The sequence below is a fragment of the Mytilus trossulus genome, chromosome 10 (genome assembly GCF_036588685.1).
Source record: "Mytilus trossulus isolate FHL-02 chromosome 10, PNRI_Mtr1.1.1.hap1, whole genome shotgun sequence".
NCBI classification, from domain to species: domain Eukaryota; kingdom Metazoa; phylum Mollusca; class Bivalvia; order Mytilida; family Mytilidae; genus Mytilus; species Mytilus trossulus.
In genome coordinates this window covers 20056784-20075816 of record NC_086382.1, presented here as the reverse complement: position 1 = coordinate 20075816, position 19033 = coordinate 20056784, and the positions used below count along the sequence as shown (strand labels likewise).

The following is a 19033-nucleotide window of genomic DNA, read 5'->3' as shown; positions in this document are numbered from 1 at the left end:
AGCTTATCTTTAATTGGCATCAATATAATGTTTTGCTATTTCAAGAGTGAAAATTTATTACGATTTTAAATATTAATTCCAATTCCTGTTAATGAATATGTCTTTGACGTAGACAACATCCAGCTCTCCATGTTTTCCTTAATTAAAGGTGTAACTTTCTTGATCAAAGAATATCTGCAATAATGATAATGCGTTAAAGTTTAAAACTGCACGCCTTTTTTTAAAAGAAAATAAAAGCATGACAATACATGGGCATTTCCTTATTTCAGGTTAATAACATGAATAAACATGATAAATCAGCTGTCGGAAGTAATTTGCTTTAAAATTATTTATTTTTGGTGCTTTTCAGCAAGTCCCAAATGTCCTTGAGAAGGTATTTTTACACTTGTTTTTACATTAATTCACCTTAACTTTTTTTTATCCACAAATTTTAACAAACTATTGCCAAATTCATGTATAAATATATGTTTATGATATGATAAAAAAAAATATGTTGGAAATATTACAGAATATAACTCAATTCAAATATTTTAACAGTTATACTAACTGCACATGCATTTTTACATTTATTACAATTTCAAGATGCATATATACCTTATTTTTTATACTAAATGAATTCAAGTTTAAAATCCAAGGTTTTTGATTACAAGACAGTTTAAGAGCAGGGAAATACACGAGTATGTATAAAACTTTAGGATAACAGAATGTACATGAACACATTTGTTGAAGTACTTTGCTATAAATTTTACATTTTTGTACTTTTCAGCAAATCCCAGAGAAGGTATTTTCATTAATGATTTAATTCACCTAAACTTTTTTTGTCCACAAATCATAACATTCTTCAGTTATAATATATGTATATTTATTAATGAAATAATAGTAAAAATTAGGAACTATTTGAGAATTTGGGTTGGGTCATCATCTTTACTGTGATTTATCTATAAATTGATGGGACCACGTTACTTGTGCGTGTGGCTGGGTAATAGAGCAAACCGTAAAGGACTACGCAATTTACACATTTCAACAGTTATAATATCAAACTATAAGTGCACATGAATTGTTGAATTTGTGGCAACTCTGAAATACTTGCTGTATATCTTTTTTTTATTTACTAAAATTAATTCAAATTAGAAACTACAAGAGGTGTTTTTAGATCCTTGTAACAAAATATGGACAAAGAATCTGCATTTCATTTAGATTGTTCTCAAGGTACATTTTATTTTAATTAACTATAGATCTACATGAATTTACATGATAACATTACTGAATTACTTTGCTATAAAGATTTCATATTTGTGCTTTCCAGCAAGTCCCAGAGAAGGTATTTATACTTATGTATTAATTCACCTATTTTTTTTGGGCACAAATCATATCAACTTTCTGTCATTAATGAAATAGATATAAAATATTTAAGATGTGTTTTAGAATAAAAACCTATTTTTCATATATTTTAATTTAAGTGGAAAACAAGTTTTTACATTTCTGGAAAATATGAAATGCATTTAACTTATTTCATAATGTTTCATTGGCACTGAAGAGACTTTTTTTTTCATGTCCCCTGCAGGTTATTAATAATTACTAAGCATTCTTTAATCCTCATGATTTGGTAAATGACTCAGTCATAGCAAAGCAAGAGAAAAAAATGAATGCAGTATATCAGCTGCTTAAAATGTGCTTTTTTATACAGTTCTGATATAAATAAAAATATTCACTATCTATCATAAGCAATGTAACATTCTCAAAAGCATTCACAAGCAATTTTAAGTTTGCAAAAACATAGATCTCTCCAGATGTGAAAGCAGAAGGTCAGCTGTTGTAAGATTCATAATCACAGTGTCTGTGATGGTTTTTAATTTATTAGATCTATATATGTTGGTATAAGTTTTTCTACAAATGAAAATGTAAAATTTGGAGGACATAATTTTGTCTTGATATGGTGACAGGTCTCACTGTAACTCAAATTTATCTTTGTAATTTACAGCCTGTCAGAGTGAAGGTATTTTTGTTACTGTACATGTTGATCATGTTTCCTTTTTTTGAAAACCAGTTTTGTCCACTCAGCATTTTCTGAACATCCCTCTAGTCTGGACATCATCTATGGACATTTTGTCTTGACATTATCCCTGAGCCTTTTGTCAATAGCCAGACATCACCCCATAAAATCCTTTCAAACCTCTTTGACCCTACCTCATCCTAAGAATACTCTCTGAATCTTTGTTCAGATAGCTTAACAACCTCTAACACAGTCCCTAAAACTATGTTGATATTTTAAAAGTGGAATTTTAACTGCACAATGCAATAAATTTTTCTTGTAACTATGAAATATATATAGGTTATAGTTAAAATTTGATTGGCACTTCACATTCTATTTTTTTGTGTGTCCATTTTGTATCAGATAACAACAAAATTATATTAGAAGTCAGGGATGATTTTATCAAATTAAGTTGATAATTTATCTTCTTGCAACGGTTTGTATAAGTTTAATTCACTACACAATATAGTATAAGTCACCTTAAATCTTATGGTATTCACAAGTGGTGTATACATTTCTTTGGCAATTAGTATACAGAATTCTTTTATAATTTAAATTACATTTACTTTAATTTATAAATTAACTATTGGACATTTTTCAAACATTTCTATCTGAATAGTGAAGTCGTTGTATATTTTTGTAAATTTTCAAATCATTATTTCATTTAAAAAATAGTTCCAGCAATTTTGTCTTTCAAAACAAATTGTATACATTTCTAAAGTATATTTGTCTTCAACTATTTTATTTGGATCAATTCATTATTATCTTGCTTTTGAGCATATTTTCCCCTTATTTAAATTTTCTAACTTTCATCGCTAAGGACAATTAAGAACTGTGAACCTTTAAGTCACTAAGACCAGTAAGTATTACTTATTTGTTAAAACATGGAATTTGAGTTCTGTGAGTGAGATCTGAAGCATCTGGATTTTTTTGCAAAGAATTTTATAGTGATCACATAAATCATTGGCCTATACAAGAAAGAGGTGATTGTAGTATAATATTGAGAAAGTGGTATTAAGAATAAGATACTTAGACTATTGGTTAATGATCCCCTACTTTACAGCATTGTAATTTTTCAAGTTATTTTAAAGTACATCTACAGAAATACATTTTTCTTTTATACAATGTAGGTTTTTTTTGTTTGTTCTAGAAGTCACAAAAGAACTGTATGAAGAAGAAATTAAAAAGACATGAATTGTCAACAAATACAGATTTTCTCAAAACAGTTCCTAAAACAGAAACGGCAAAGGTAATAATTGAAAATCAGTTGATTTTATTGCATTTTAAGGTATATTTTTAAAAGTGTTCAAACACCTATGAATTTGATGTACATGTATATATATACCATGCAAAATTCAATTCTCACACGTATAATGTGTAAAAGACAAGTTAATCGTAGAAAGTTTTTTGGAGAATTTGTATTGTTTAATGTCACAGTTTTCGTATTCATGATCGAAGTCAAGAGAGAACAAATACATCTTCTGATTTGTGAAAGTCTAATAGCATGTATCATGTGCATAACATAATGTCAACACTTGTAAATTAAAATTATCCAACCAAATAAAGATTTGCAAGTAGATATTTCAAACAGATGAATTCCTGACTTGAGATAGTAACTTTAACTTATGGCTGATAAATCTATTCATAGTTTTGTGATCAAGGACAAGTGCATGAAATTTTTTTTTTATCTTTGTAAATAGATTATAGAACTACAGGATAAACTGATGAAAGAAGGAAAACTCAAAACCCAGGCAGAAGTGGACAGATTTTGGCTGGACATCAAGAAACCAGATGTTTATTCGTCATATTTCAAACCAGCTATTCAGACTCAAGCATCAGGTATATAATTTATTTTGATGTCCTTTTTTTATAAAAGATACTTAAAAAATATTTAAACCAAGAGAGGAACATACACTGGAAACATTCTGATCATCAGACAACACTCGAATCAAATGCCTCTTAGAGCAACAAAAATACTAGCCAAACTCCTATAATAAAACAATACTTATTTAAGTCCTTTTGTTGTATGAAACAGTTTAACTTGCATTATAAACTAAAAAAAACATTTGTCTAAAGCTATGTGATCTGAACTTCAGAAATTCTCTCTTCAGAAGGTTATTTCAGTGGCAAAGCTTTTTTGACCAACACTACTCTCATCATTTTCCAAACTTAAATATCCTTGCTGCAAAAAAATATCACTTATAAACAGCAATTTGTAAATATATGTTCTGATTCCTATATATCGGGTTATATATATATAGTTTGTTGCAGCTGAAATGGAAGACATGTTTTTGAATCTGCAACACCTAAATCAATAGATGTAAGAAGATGTGGTATGAGTGCCACTGAGACAACTCTCCATCCAAGTCACACTTTATAAAAGTAAACCATTATAGGTCAAAGTCTCCAACACAGAGCCTTGTCTCACACCGAACAGAAAGCTATAAAGGCCCCTTAAAATGACTAAACTAAGTCTAAAAGCATTCAAATGGGAAAACCAATAGCCTAATCTATTTAAGAAACGTGAAACACATATGAACCACATCAACAAACAACAACAACTGAACATCAGATTCAGGACACTGCAAACTATTGCAGCAAGTTTAAACATTTTAATGGTACCAAACTTTCACCCTTATCAACAAGTCCAAGATTACAGTGCTATCTTTAACATACAAAGATATATTCTGCACTGTATTCTAGGTGACTCTCCCTTTTTCTTTAATATCATGATTGTAGAATATTATTAACATAATCTATTAAAGTATGAATATGGGTGGCGAAATTTCTTTTTAAAGTTACTTAATCTTACATAGAAATTACAATTAAGGAAGTTTTAGATGTTAGTCCATGGATTTAACTAGTATTTACAAAAATCTTTTAAGCAGCCGGTTATTTTAGAGATTAATCTAGGTTATTTACTTCTGTTTGTTAAAAATAAAAGATTAGAATGGATAATCTATAATACCAAACCTCAAGAATGCAGAAGGTCTATTTTCTTTATTGACCTTTTGAAAGAGAAAAAAAAAAATCTTCTGAACCTAAGTTTGTTTTTCGTGTCATCTGTGACGAAAGTTGAGGAAACTGAGACAATTTAGGTGTTTTTTCAGCAATGTTGACCCTCATGGTCTTGTGGCATTGAATCTATAAGCAATGTTCAATGTTTTGTTTTCTGCTTATGTCAGTTATAGTTATAAGATTTACTTGTGATAGATCATTGATTTTTCGAAAGTTGCAATACTGTTAGTACATATCAGTTATGTGACTTATTCAAAGCCCTGTCCATAGCTACAAGAGACATATCTCTGTCAATTAATAATTTCTGTTTAACGATGTGTTTAACATTGTAAAGGCAATTTTTACATTATGAGATTAAAAGATTTAAGACATTTTATTATGCCCCACCGACCATAGTAGAGGGGCATTATGTTTTCTGGTCTGTGCCTCTGTCCTCTGTTGGTTCCGCTTCAGGTTAAATTTTTAGTCAAGGTAGTTTTTTATGATGAAGTTGAAGTCCAATCAACCTGAATCTGAGTAGAACATGTTCTCATGATATGCTCTTTATAATTTTAATGCCGAATTAAAGTTTTGACCCTAATTTCATGGTCCACCTAACATAGAAAATGATAGTGCGAAGTTTTGGTTAAAGTTTTTGGTCAAGGTAATTTTTGATGAAGTTGAAGTCACATCAACTTCAAACTTAATTCACATGTTCCCTATGCTATGACCTTTCCAATTTTTTTTCAAAATTAAAGTCTTGACTCCAATTTCAGTGTCCACTGAACATCGAAAATGATAGTGCGAGTTGGGCATCAGTGTATTATGGACACACTCTTGTTGTGCCTATTCAAGTTAAGTATTTAACTGTTAAATATGATGCTGCTATTATACATGTATAAACAAGAATTATTTGAATTCTGGAATGAAATCTTTTCTTTGATGGAAATTAAACACCCAGTCATTTTAATAATCTTCAGGTTCTGGATCAGCCACCAGTTCATTGAATCGCTCAAATGTAGAAACCCATTCTACAGTAGCTGCTTTACAAGACTATCCTGGCCGTTCACTTAGTCAGATATCAGAAAGATCCTCTGTTCCAGGATTGTACAAAGATACACAGGACTGGGCAATCACTCAACAGTTCAAACATGTAAGTTTATACATAGGACAGGGCAATCACTCAACAGTTCAAACATGTAAGTTTATACATAGGACAGGGCAATCACTCAACAGTTCAAACATGTAAGTTTATACATAGGACAGGGCAATCACTCAACAGTTCAAACATGTAAGTTTATACACAGGAGCGGGCAATCACTCAACAGTTCAAACATGTAAGTTTATACACAGGACAGGGCAATCACTCAACAGTTCAAACATGTAAGTTTATACATAGGACTGGGCAATCACTCAACAGTTCAAACATGTAAGTTTATACATAGGACAGGGCAATCACTCAACAGTTCAAACATGTAAGTTTATACATAGGACAGGGCAATCACTCAACAGTTCAAACATGTAAGTTTATACATAGGACAGGGCAATCACTCAACAGTTCAAACATGTAAGTTTATACATAGGACAGGGCAATCACTCAACAGTTCAAACATGTAAGTTTATACACAGGAGCGGGCAATCACTCAACAGTTCAAACATGTAAGTTTATACACAGGACTGGGCAATCACTCAACAGTTCAAACATGTAAGTTTATACACAGGACTGGGCAATCACTCAACAGTTCAAACATGTAAGTTTATACACAGGACTGGGCAATCACTCAACAGTTCAAACATGTAAGTTTATACATAGGACAGGGCAATCACTCAACAGTTCAAACATGTAAGTTTATACACAGGACTGGGCAATCACTCAACAGTTCAAACATGTAAGTTTATACATAGGACAGGGCAATCACTCAACAGTTCAAACATGTAAGTTTATACATAGGACAGGGCAATCACTCAACAGTTCAAACATGTAAGTTTATACACAGGACTGGGCAATCACTCAACAGTTCAAACGTGTAAGTTTATACATAGGACAGGGCAATCACTCAACAGTTCAAACATGTAAGTTTATACACAGGACAGGGCAATCACTCAACAGTTCAAACATGTAAGTTTATACATAGGACAGGGCAATCACTCAACAGTTCAAACATGTAAGTTTATACATAGGACAGGGCAATCACTCAACAGTTCAAACATGTAAGTTTATACACAGGACTGGGCAATCACTCAACAGTTCAAACATGTAAGTTTATACATAGGACAGGGCAATCACTCAACAGTTCAAACATGTAAGTTTATACACAGGACTGGGCAATCACTCAACAGTTCAAACATGTAAGTTTATACACAGGAGCGGGCAATCACTCAACAGTTCAAACTTGTAAGTTTATATACAGGACTGGGCAATCACTCAACAGTTCAAACATGTAAGTTTATACATAGGACAGGGCAATCACTCAACAGTTCAAACATGTAAGTTTATACACAGGACTGGGCAATCACTCAACAGTTCAAACATGTAAGTTTATACACAGGACTGGGCAATCACTCAACAGTTCAAACATGTAAGTTTATACACAGGACTGGGCAATCACTCAACAGTTCAAACATGTAAGTTTATACACAGGAGCGGGCAATCACTGAACAGTTCAAACATGTAAGTTTATACACAGGACTGGGCAATCACTCAACAGTTCAAACATGTAAGTTTATGCACAGGACTGGGCAATCACTCAACAGTTCAAACATGTAAGTTTATACACAGGACAGGGCAATCACTCAACAGTTCAAACATGTAAGTTTATACATAGGACAGGGCAATCACTCAACAGTTCAAACATGTAAGTTTATACATAGGACAGGGCAATCACTCAACAGTTCAAACATGTAAGTTTATACACAGGACAGGGCAATCACTCAACAGTTCAAACATGTAAGTTTATACACAGGACTGGGCAATCACTCAACAGTTCAAACATGTAAGTTTATACACAGGACTGGGAAATCACTCAACAGTTCAAACATGTAAGTTTATACACAGGACTGGGCAATCACTCAACAGTTTAAACATGTAAGTTTATACATAGGACAGGGCAATCACTCAACAGTTCAAACATGTAAGTTTATACACAGGACTGGGCAATCACTCAACAGTTCAAACATGTAAGTTTATACACAGGACTGGGAAATCACTCAACAGTTAAAACATGTAAGTTTATACACAGGACTGGGCAATCACTCAACAGTTCAAACGTGTAAGTTTATACACAGGACTGGGCAATCACTCAACAGTTCAAACATGTAAGTTTATACACAGGACTGGGAAATCACTCAACAGTTCAAACATGTAAGTTTATACATAGGACTGGGCAATCACTCAACAGTTTAAACATGTAAGTTTATACATAGGACAGGGCAATCACTCAACAGTTCAAACATGTAAGTTTATACACAGGACTGGGCAATCACTCAACAGTTCAAACATGTAAGTTTATACACAGGACTGGGCAATCACTCAACAGTTCAAACATGTAAGTTTATACACAGGACTGGGAAATCACTCAACAGTTCAAACATGTAAGTTTATACACAGGACTGGGCAATCACTCAACAGTTCAAACATGTAAGTTTATACACAGGACTGGGCAATCACTCAACAGTTCAAACATGTAAGTTTATACATAGGACTGGGCAATCACTCAACAGTTTAAACATGTAAGTTTATACACAGGACTGGGCAATCACTCAACAGTTCAAACATGTAAGTTTATACACAGGACTGGGCAATCACTCAACAGTTCAAACATGTAAGTTTATACACAGGAACGGGCAATCAAAAACATGTAAGAATGAAAAGGGGAAAAAAAACATAAAAAATCCTGTATGAAAAGATCTAATAAGTTATGCAAAAACATTTAAATACTAAAACTTTAAACATGAGTGTTTTTGCTTAAATTTTTTTTATTCACATTAACATATTTAGATTATGGTCATGATTATGAGTAGTAAATAACAAATTTCATAATAGATTATTTACCAAAAATCATTTCCAAACTTATTTTTTCAATAACCGACAACATTGAAATGAAACCAAGGAAAATAGGATATACAGCACTGTACTCAACATGCGGTGTGTCAGTAGGTTACCCGTAAGTGTTTTCTGCTATATATACATGCATGACTTGACAAAGCCATTTTAAACTAATTTCCAGTAGCAAGTGTCATGACCAAGAACTTGTCAAAACTATTAGTAATTAAGGGAATAAACCATGGTTAAGGAAGATAGCTCTTTAAATTAGTAATGCATTTGTAATAGGCAGTGACATCAAGGCTTTGAGCGTTCCTGATGAAGATATATCCAGAAAAGCGCTTCGGATGCATGGAATTATTAAACGTGTTGTTTTCTATTTTTTAAGCATTCATGCCAAATAGAATTGAAATAATGGATGTTACCCGAAGGCTCAGATTTATATATATGAATGAAAATGCTTCATTAAAACATAACTTACAGTGATTTTACAGAGTTATGTCCCTTCAACAAGCTCTACTCACTTAAAAAAATAAATTGACAACAAAATGTTCACACGACTGTCATAGCATAAAGTTCAAATTCTCATAAAATTTGGTGACGAACATAAAAGTGTGTATTCATTTTGTGATTTTATTTTTTCAGCAACACTCCTCACACTCCAAGGCTGCATCCCCAGTGAAGTCAAGAACAACAGATTTAGAGAAGAAATTTCCAAAGGTAAAGGTTACGAATAATACCAACTATTCATTCTACAATGTTTAGAAAAACTTTTTTAGTGTACACTAGTAGCACGATTTCAGTCTGAAACGGTCATTTTGGTCTGATCACATCTTGATTGACTGGATTTACCGCTAGAGGAAATCGTCGAGACTTTTTAGACCGTTTAAGACTCCGTTACGATCGATAGTCACATCAGGTAAATCAGTCCGTTAAGGCATGTCAAGATTATCAAGACTGAATCTCCTAGCGAGCTGTTAAGATCCGTTACGACAGTGTCAGACCGAAACAGACCATGGATACAAAATGACGTTAAGATGTTGTCAGACCGTGTTTAGTCGTGTTCAGATTTTATTAATTTGGACAGAAAACGGGTAAAACTTTCCCAGTGTTTATCAGGGGTTGCTCCCCTTTTAAGAATAAAATTAAAATTAAAAAGAAGACGGTTTATGTTAACTGAAAGTCTGCCATGTTTTAATTAAATAAAGAAAATAATCAATTCTAATTCATACCTCTTCCTATTTAATTATTTAACATTTTCTATATTAAAAAAAAACATAAGTGGTTCAAAGTCATACTGCTGCGCAAACCGTGGTGAATTGAGTTTAAAATCAACAGATTGCCGAAATTATATTTAATAATTATTCATTGAATATACACATCAAAAACTTTATATTTAATGGTTTACAAGTGATTGTAAATAAATATTTATGCAATTACAGACTGGTGCCGTGGGGGAAAATGTGTCAACTTGACGTTACAGATAATTTGTATACCCTTAAAAATTACGGATGTCGGGATTAACACTTGAAAACGTAATCTAAATATGTTTATCTAAATATGTTTAATTTATTAAATTGTTGATGTTACTTTTCTTTAATATTGTAAATAATATGCATTATCATTTAACTTTTCATGTTTTCTATATAAATTTCATTTAAGTTATTGTAAACTTAAGACAGGGAAAAACTATAACAGTACTATGTATGTTTTTTGTCGTTTTCTGTTTATTGTCATAGCATTGTCCGTTCATTTTTGTCAGACTTGTGCGTTTGATTTCCATATTTTTTTTATTGTGTCTATAATCCAAAAACCATTTATAACTTTCTTATACATACCAGATTTAGAGGCGTTCGTTAAAAAATAAAGGTTAAATATTATTGCAAAAGTCTGTGAATTATTGAAAATATGACGTTCCGAAAACACAAGTCGCTATATTAAATGCTTGTAAATCTCCATTACATGTGGTGCGCTTTTATTCAAATACCTTTCTGTTACATAAAAAAAGTGTAAAAACAGTTATTGAAATCCAGCTGAAAAAAAGGGAAAACGAATAGTGTCTATCTAACTTATTTTTCAAATATATCGAATACACAAATAAATCTCTAACCATCAACGCTTGCAATTTGTTTTTACTGACAGGTGTCTGCTGGCATTCGATTGGATATCAGTTTTATGTAGGCGTAACAATTCATCACACTTATCCAATCAGCTGTCTTGTGTGCGATCTCATAAGGTCCACATAGTTTAGTTTTTTATACATGTAATGGTAGCGATAAAAAATATTCGTGCAGAATATACATATACTATGAAACAAACAATATCCTGTCCAAAAATGACTTACGCGACACCATATTATACCAAATAACTATTTAAAAACTGAGACAGCATACATACATGTATAAACTATTATCCTTCATAACAATTACTATTTAAAACTGAAATATTTTACTATTAGTATCATGGTCCTAGCAATTTAAAAAAAAATATCATAAAAGGACGTTGTTGCAATGGTGTGACAGGGACTTTACGGTGCGTCTAAAAACAACCTTGGCCGCCGTGGTGCACTAAGGTCTCGAAACTGCACTAAGACCATGATGGAACACTATAGCGAACTTTCTATACTTATGAAATGTCCATGTGTGGAAAAGAGATCTTACTATACACTGTACGGACATTTATACTTATTCACTAGCTGTGATATACAGCAAAAGATTTAGCAAGGATAGCAAGGATACAAAAATTACGATTTTGATAATGCTAGAAATTAAGAGGAAAGTGTACGGAATTTGCAAAAAAAACCGTATTTTAGAATCACGAAATAATTGAAATCGAATTTAGATTAGATTTGTGATCGTTGGAATTTATTAAGACTGTTTAACATATCGATCTCTTTATAATTATCTTGTTTAGATCGAAATTAATGAGGTTCATAATATCATATATATATATAAGTATATATTAGTATTGAATTGGTCTATACTCATGCAAATAACCCTTTCAATAAAAATACTTATAAACTGATTTTAAAGTAATCAAACGGAAGACATACTACAGGAGATGTGGGATATATTTCAATTTGACAGCAACCAAACGACAAAAAACATAGATGAATCAAGAGCGCATGTTTAGTCTTTAACAAGAAACAGGTGTCTATGCAAAAGGTCACGGTCTGAATGATCAATCGTTATAAGTTTGTATAAAATTTGTAAATACAATAAATAAAAACAATTATATGAAATAGTCTTAACAACTTAATATCCATTATTTATACAAGTTCGAATGATCTAAATAATCTACATTGTTTTTATTGTTAGAGACACGTTTGTAAAGCTCATTTTCTGTTCTCTTAATTTTTTTTACGGTCTTCTCTTTTTTCATTTATAACCCACAAAAGTTGCTCAACCTTTCATTCTGACAGCGTGAAAGACCAGAACCAAGGTAACACACTAATATAAGTTTTCACAAACCGGTAATTTCTTCGCCCAGGGATATGAATTTGACATTTAAAGTCCCTCAACAGCTTTACAATACCCGGCCGTGTCACTTCCGCGTATATTGTAGATGGAACGGATAATATACACAATGAATTTCATACACCAGAAATACTAATACAGGGGAACTTTACCTTTTTGGAGGACTCCGAAGAGGTGGTGCATTGCATGTGCGCTAATTTTAAACAAAAATCCAAATTTTTATTTGGAGTACGTCTAAACACCGGTAATGACCTCCTTAGTGCACTCAGGACATACAATGTGCACTCAGGATCCTTCATATTCATCCTATTTGCACACGGGACGGGATGGGTGAATATATTCATTACACGCTGCTTATTTAAGAGTATAATAGATTTTTTTTATATAAGATGACCGATAGTGCTGTCTCAATTCAGAGATTGAACATTAAAAAACATGATTAAGACTTAGTATGTATATAGTACAGAATAGTATAGAACGTGAAAGCGATTCGTTTGATATAAAATTTGCAGCAATTATCCAGTATAAAATGTCTGTCTATCTATAGCTACATCCAACGCTTTACATGTCATGATATAATGATATTCGTCAACTCTCAATCATTTTTTACAGCCTTTTTTATCATAATATAACTTCTATAATAACTTTATGGAATTATACTGAATATAAAAGGGAATTTAATGATGAATTTTTCAAATTGTTGAAGGCCGTACGTGACTATAGATGTTAATTTCTGTTTCAGTAAAGCTAATCTCTTTTCGTGCTTTTTTTTTATATATTTAAAGTTAGACTTCAATCCCCCCCCCCCCCCCCATTTTTCATGAAACTCCTCATAGATTATAGCTTACATATAACATATGTTTCGATAGCTAATATAGATCTTATTATAGTTTAAAAACTTTACGAATGCTCAGATTAAACGTGTTGCCGCATGATTCGAAGTGATCAGACTATCGCTAGGCCATTTCAACTCAAAATATATAAAAAATATCGTTGCATCGGTAAAACTTTGAATCTTTTTTGACAAAACTATTAGAATTTAAGGTTGCCCTGCTTTTATAATAACTGTTATCTTGTTATCATTTCAATGAATATCAAGTAATATTTGTCGATGAACGGTTGTTGAGTTAATGCACGGTATTGTGATTTTTTTTCACAATTGAATTTATAGAACCTTTTGTTAAGATTCATTGTCCTATGTATCAAATTAAAATAGCTTTCTATTATCAGTTCTTTGACGTTGCAACACCACTGCATGGTCATCCAATGAAAAAAGGAAAGCCATAATATTTATTTTACAACTTACAGAAAATAATTATTACAAATATTCAATTACATCAGTGAAATATATTTATATTAGTCAAATAATCATATAAGTAAGTATACCCATTTATATAACAGTACAGCACAGTATAATCAAATATAACACATTTTCAAATGAATTTAATTTTGTGCCTTCACAGTCAAAAATAAAAATTTCCCTTTAATTGTTAAGTTGCTTAACATAATGAACAGATACTGGTGAGCACCCAGCCACTTTAAAAGGGGGTCACAACCGAGCATAAAAAAAAGGGACGAACTATATGTCCCTATTGAAATGCATTGATCGTCTAAAAAGTCTAAGATTCGACGGTTTTCTTCAACAATATGGTTTGATAAATTTCTTTCGAAAACTCATTATACTTTTCACATACTAAAATAAAATGATATTCATCTCCAAATACTTGTTTATCACACATATTACAATTTTTTTAATATTTCTCAATATTATAAAATCGACAAGTTTCTATATTCAAACGGTGAGCAGATGTATGCGGTATTTTCAAATAAATGATTCTATAAATATAATTTTAATACAGCATGATCTAAATAAAATTGTTGGGGTCAAATACATCTATGCAACAAAAATGTAGGCGAGTCTTCAAAAAATTAGTTCATTTCACTATTAAAGCTACCGTTTAATCTATCTTTGAATTCAATTAATAACAAATTCACATTTTGTACACCCTGATGTAACCGTACTTTTAAAGCGTAGTCATCCGTATCAATAAATTGTTTAATATCAAAATTGAAGTGCATGAGTATTATTAACGTCTGGGATGAGTGTGAGAAATCTCTGTTGATGGGAATAAACAAAATTTAGCTGAATTTGTATTATTCAAATTAATGAAAAGGCAAGCTAGTGTGTGTTTAAAATGATATTGTTGGAATGGATTTATAACATGAAAAATGTGTGTAACCGATTTAACGTTGACTTGGACTGCGAATTTGAAAATAATATATTTGTGAAATCACATTCTACAAGATGACATATTTTGTAAGTACTTTAACCTTTGATTCTAATAATTCTAATACTAGTATCTTTGACATGCATTTTATAGCTGACTATGCGGTTTGGGCTTTGCTCAATGTTGACGGCCGTACGGTGACATATAGTTGTAAATGTCTGTGTCATTTTGGTCTCTTGTGGACAGTTGTCTCATTCGCAATCATACCACATCTTCTCTTTTATATTTATATAGCTATTACTTAAAACTGTACATGTTCCAGGCTCGTGCCGCTGAAAGAGGTCTCCTTTCAAGTTTGAAAATATGTTAATAGGTCGGAAAAACTATCAGAAATATATATGATAAAAAAAATCAGTAAAGTTCCCAATACTCTTTTTGTGAACTTTCTTGCTATTCCCGAGTGTGTTTTAATCGAAGAATGTTCTCTCTAATGACACTATGGTTATGTTAACCAGAATTGCAATTTAATATTTACGGAAGACTTGCGTTTCGTCTTAAAAAAAAGGCTCATTAGACTAGTGCGCTCGAATCAAAAAATTAAAAAAAGGCAAAATAAAGTACGAAGTTGAAGAGAATTGAGGACCAACATACCTAAAAGTTTTCCCAATTTCATCCTCCGTAAGGTTATCTATTCCTGAGATAAAAAGCCTTAGTGTTTCAAAAATACAAAATTTTGTTAACTATAAATTTATAATTATGAACATATCAATGATAACTCTTCCATCCTTCAATTGCAAACCACATAAAACCTAAACAATTCAAGTGCACTTATAAATTAAATGATGAAATGATGTAAAGCAAGACTTTAGTTAGCGTGCTTGCTTTGGTTTTTTTTTTTATTGTACAATCATTATGATAACACCAAATTTAATTCAAATATAAAAATTATATAAATACAGGTTAAACTATGCCGATACATATTGTTTAAAGATGTCAATCTTATTAACGAAATTTGTATAAACAATTATACAAACAAAGCAAGCAAATAAACCAAAGTTTTGCTTTACATACATTAGGAAACTAGCTGTAAAGCCTTAATTTAGCCGACTTGCTCAAACAATAGATAAAGTAAGAGACGGATTTGATAAAATTTAACATATGGAGGAAAGTTTGGGTTTAAAACACTCAAATGTATTCCATTTAATTTCTTATAAATCGTATAGGGATCTTTATCCTTGTTTTTTTTTTATCCATTTCCATATCCTTGTATTTTTTTTATCCATTTCCATGACACTTCACCACTAATTACGTACATCTTGATATAGATTGAATCGTTGGTTTTCCCGTTTAAAAGGTTTTACACTGGGGCCCTTTATAACTTGCTGTTCGGTGTCAGCCAAGACTCCATGTTGAAGACCGTATTTTGACTTATTTTTATTATATACTATTATAAATTGTGACTCGGATGGAGAGTTGTCTCATTGTCACAGACGACATCTTATCTATCTATGGCTCAAACCGAAACGAAACGGGACAAAAAGGGATAAAAACACACTTTTTTGATATATTTATAATGGGCTTAATATGAGTCAGAAAAGAGTAGAATAGTGAGTCGCGTTGGGGTATAAGCGTGACGCTGAATTGCCGATTGTTTTTGTAAGCGTGACACGTGAAAGTTAAATGATTGTGTCGTGAAAACGAGAAATAAAGTATAGCAGGACACGGAAAATTTCAAAAAATCAGAACTGCATAGTATGAGCGGGATACGGGAATCTGACAAAGCAGTAAGCGGGATCAGGTATCAGACCCCCCCCCCCAATAATACCCCAGAATAAGATATTTATTTATCTTCATCATATTGTTACAGTCATGCCTTCAATAACAAATGTATCCCATGCATGTATTTTCATATTTTGGGTCCCTTTTTCAAGTTTGTGGTCTTCAAATTTATAGACAAAAGTCCTTATGGATATTTGGGGTTCTCTGACATGCTGAATCTTACCGTGTATCCAGTTTAGGGATCTTTTGCCAAGTTACCGAAATAGCCCACATAGAGGTCCAAAGGGTCTAAGATCATCAAACATGAATTGTAGCATGCATGTCGTGTACAATTACCCAAATTTGCATTGTTTGACCTCTGTGGTACTGAGTATCAATCAGTTTTCCCTGTTAGTTAAAAAAGTCAATTTTGAAAAAAAGAAAATGATTTATTCAGATACACTTTTATTAGTATATATATCACGTATATAATTCCTTTATAGTTTTAAAAAATTAATCCGATACAAATATATTATGACTTTTTCAATGCATTCGAAAACTACAGTTTAATTATTTATTGCATACATGTACATAGTGACTTTTTCACATGCATTCCAACATATTTCTGACAAATAAGTTTACTTAAACAAATTTTGACTTTTTTTCTTGTGACTTTTTTTCCTGTGACTTTATTTCCTAGGGATATTGTGACTTTTTTTCCTGTGATTTTTTTTCCGTTATACACCTAATAGTTCAAAATGGAAAGTTATAAGTTACAGGCCGTTTACATTGACCAATACCCTAAGACGTGAAACGATGCATGAATTTGCAAGCTCGACAGGAAATCGCCTGAATACCTGGACGTGTCACACCCCCTGCAATACCTTTGGGAGTAATACCTTTAGCCATGCAGGTGATCAGTGGAACGAAGATCCTAATTTATTTTAATTAAAGTTTATTACATAAAAGAATTATGAACTAATTAGATTTCCGAAAACAATTCAAGTTTCACGGAACAATTATTTATGATTTGAAATTTTTACTATTTAACTTATTCCAATATTATCATTATTGTTAAAAATAACAGATCATGGTTATTAAAAAAAAAGAGAAGAAAATTTTCCGTATCAACTTTAACTAGTCGGATAAAACAACCGTACGATTGACAAGATATCGACACGCAATTACGACTACATCGGGTTACTGTAGTTTTGTTCCTTAGACATATATTGGGTGCAAAGCGGAGAAGGTAACAAAATGGCCGACCGGAGAGAATTGATACTCTAAATTCAAAATCGATGGTGATCTCTTATCTAGCAGAATTAAACTTTAATATTCATGCATTTGAGCATTTTTATACAGAATGAACATAATATCAATTTTTGATTTTTTTGCGAAGTTTCCCTTTAATGAAAATTCCCAATCATCACAATAAAAAGGGTGAAACAGCTTGTATACTTTGAGCTTTCGAACTAAATGGTAACCCCGCCCCCCAACATAGAATGGTTCAAATTTTTAGTTGGAGCCGTTAGACTGCTCTATAATTTGATATAATTTGTCTCGGTGGATCCAGGGGGGTTCCGGGGGTTGGACCCCCTTTTTTTGGCCGATCAATGCATTTGAATAGAGCATATACTTGGACCCCCCCCTTTTACTCTGGGTTGGGACCCCCTTTTTTAAAATGGCTGGATCCGCGCCTGATTGCAGTACACTGCACTGTGAGTATTTGTTAGATAATCACGCGCGATTTTATCATTTAAAGGAAATGCTTCACGAAATAACTAAGATCAGTTTATGCGGTACGTCTAAACACCGCTCAGGACCTCCTCAGTGCACTCAGGACATACAAAGTGCACTCAGGACATGAAATATATGTTTTAGTGGGTGGCGAAGGTATGCATTCGATAGATAATTTAATTCTTCATCTTATAGTTTTTGTTTTTATAAAATCAATTTAATATTTAAGAAGTTATTTGAGTTTTCATCGGCACGCGCAGTTTTTATGAAACATGTCAGGCATGACCGATGATTATATTGAATACTAATTATCATGTTGATTAGGTCGTTTGATCTTTAATAATTAGAAGTGATTAGTGAGGGGTCTAACCTCATACATGAAAGCTTGGCAAACCAACAAACCAAGATGTCTTTTGAAAAATATAGAACAAAGAAGATATATTGTTTTGGAAAAAAATGTTTAATAAACCTTTCGTTTTGTTTGTAATAATTGAAGCTGGTTGAGAAATCTACATATATTTGGGAAATTTTCTTTCAATTCTCCTCATTTGAAAACGTTCAAAAATATAGATTAAATTTATTGCAATATGTGGCGTCCTTGGGGATCAAAACCCCGTTTCAACTACGAGGAGTGTTTCCAGAGATTGAGCAAGGTATATTAATTTAATAGATAAAAATATATCGTAAAATATTTTCTTTGTATAGATTTTCAAATTTTATATAATTCTTTTTCAATACCGAAAAGTGTTAGTTATATTCTTAA

At 31.9% G+C, this 19033-nt stretch overlaps 1 protein-coding gene across 18 annotated transcripts in view; it reads left to right on the top strand.

Annotated features, from left to right (window-relative positions):
* Positions 1-19033, top strand: part of LOC134687030 (WASH complex subunit 2-like) — a 41887-nt gene that overhangs the window by 10687 nt on the left and 12167 nt on the right. For 3 of the 18 annotated variants that reach the window (XM_063546955.1, XM_063546963.1, XM_063546959.1), the window contains 8 exons: positions 350-373; positions 767-781; positions 1307-1321; positions 1982-1996; positions 3183-3281; positions 3733-3871; positions 6010-6182; positions 9717-9791. In XM_063546955.1, coding sequence (XP_063403025.1) covers positions 350-373; positions 767-781; positions 1307-1321; positions 1982-1996; positions 3183-3281; positions 3733-3871; positions 6010-6182; positions 9717-9791 — 555 coding nt within the window. The remainder of the gene's footprint in view (positions 1-349; positions 374-766; positions 782-1306; positions 1322-1981; positions 1997-3182; positions 3282-3732; positions 3872-6009; positions 6183-9716; positions 9792-19033) is intronic. The other 15 variants (XM_063546958.1, XM_063546964.1, XM_063546960.1 and 12 more) reach the window with 11 other exon arrangements.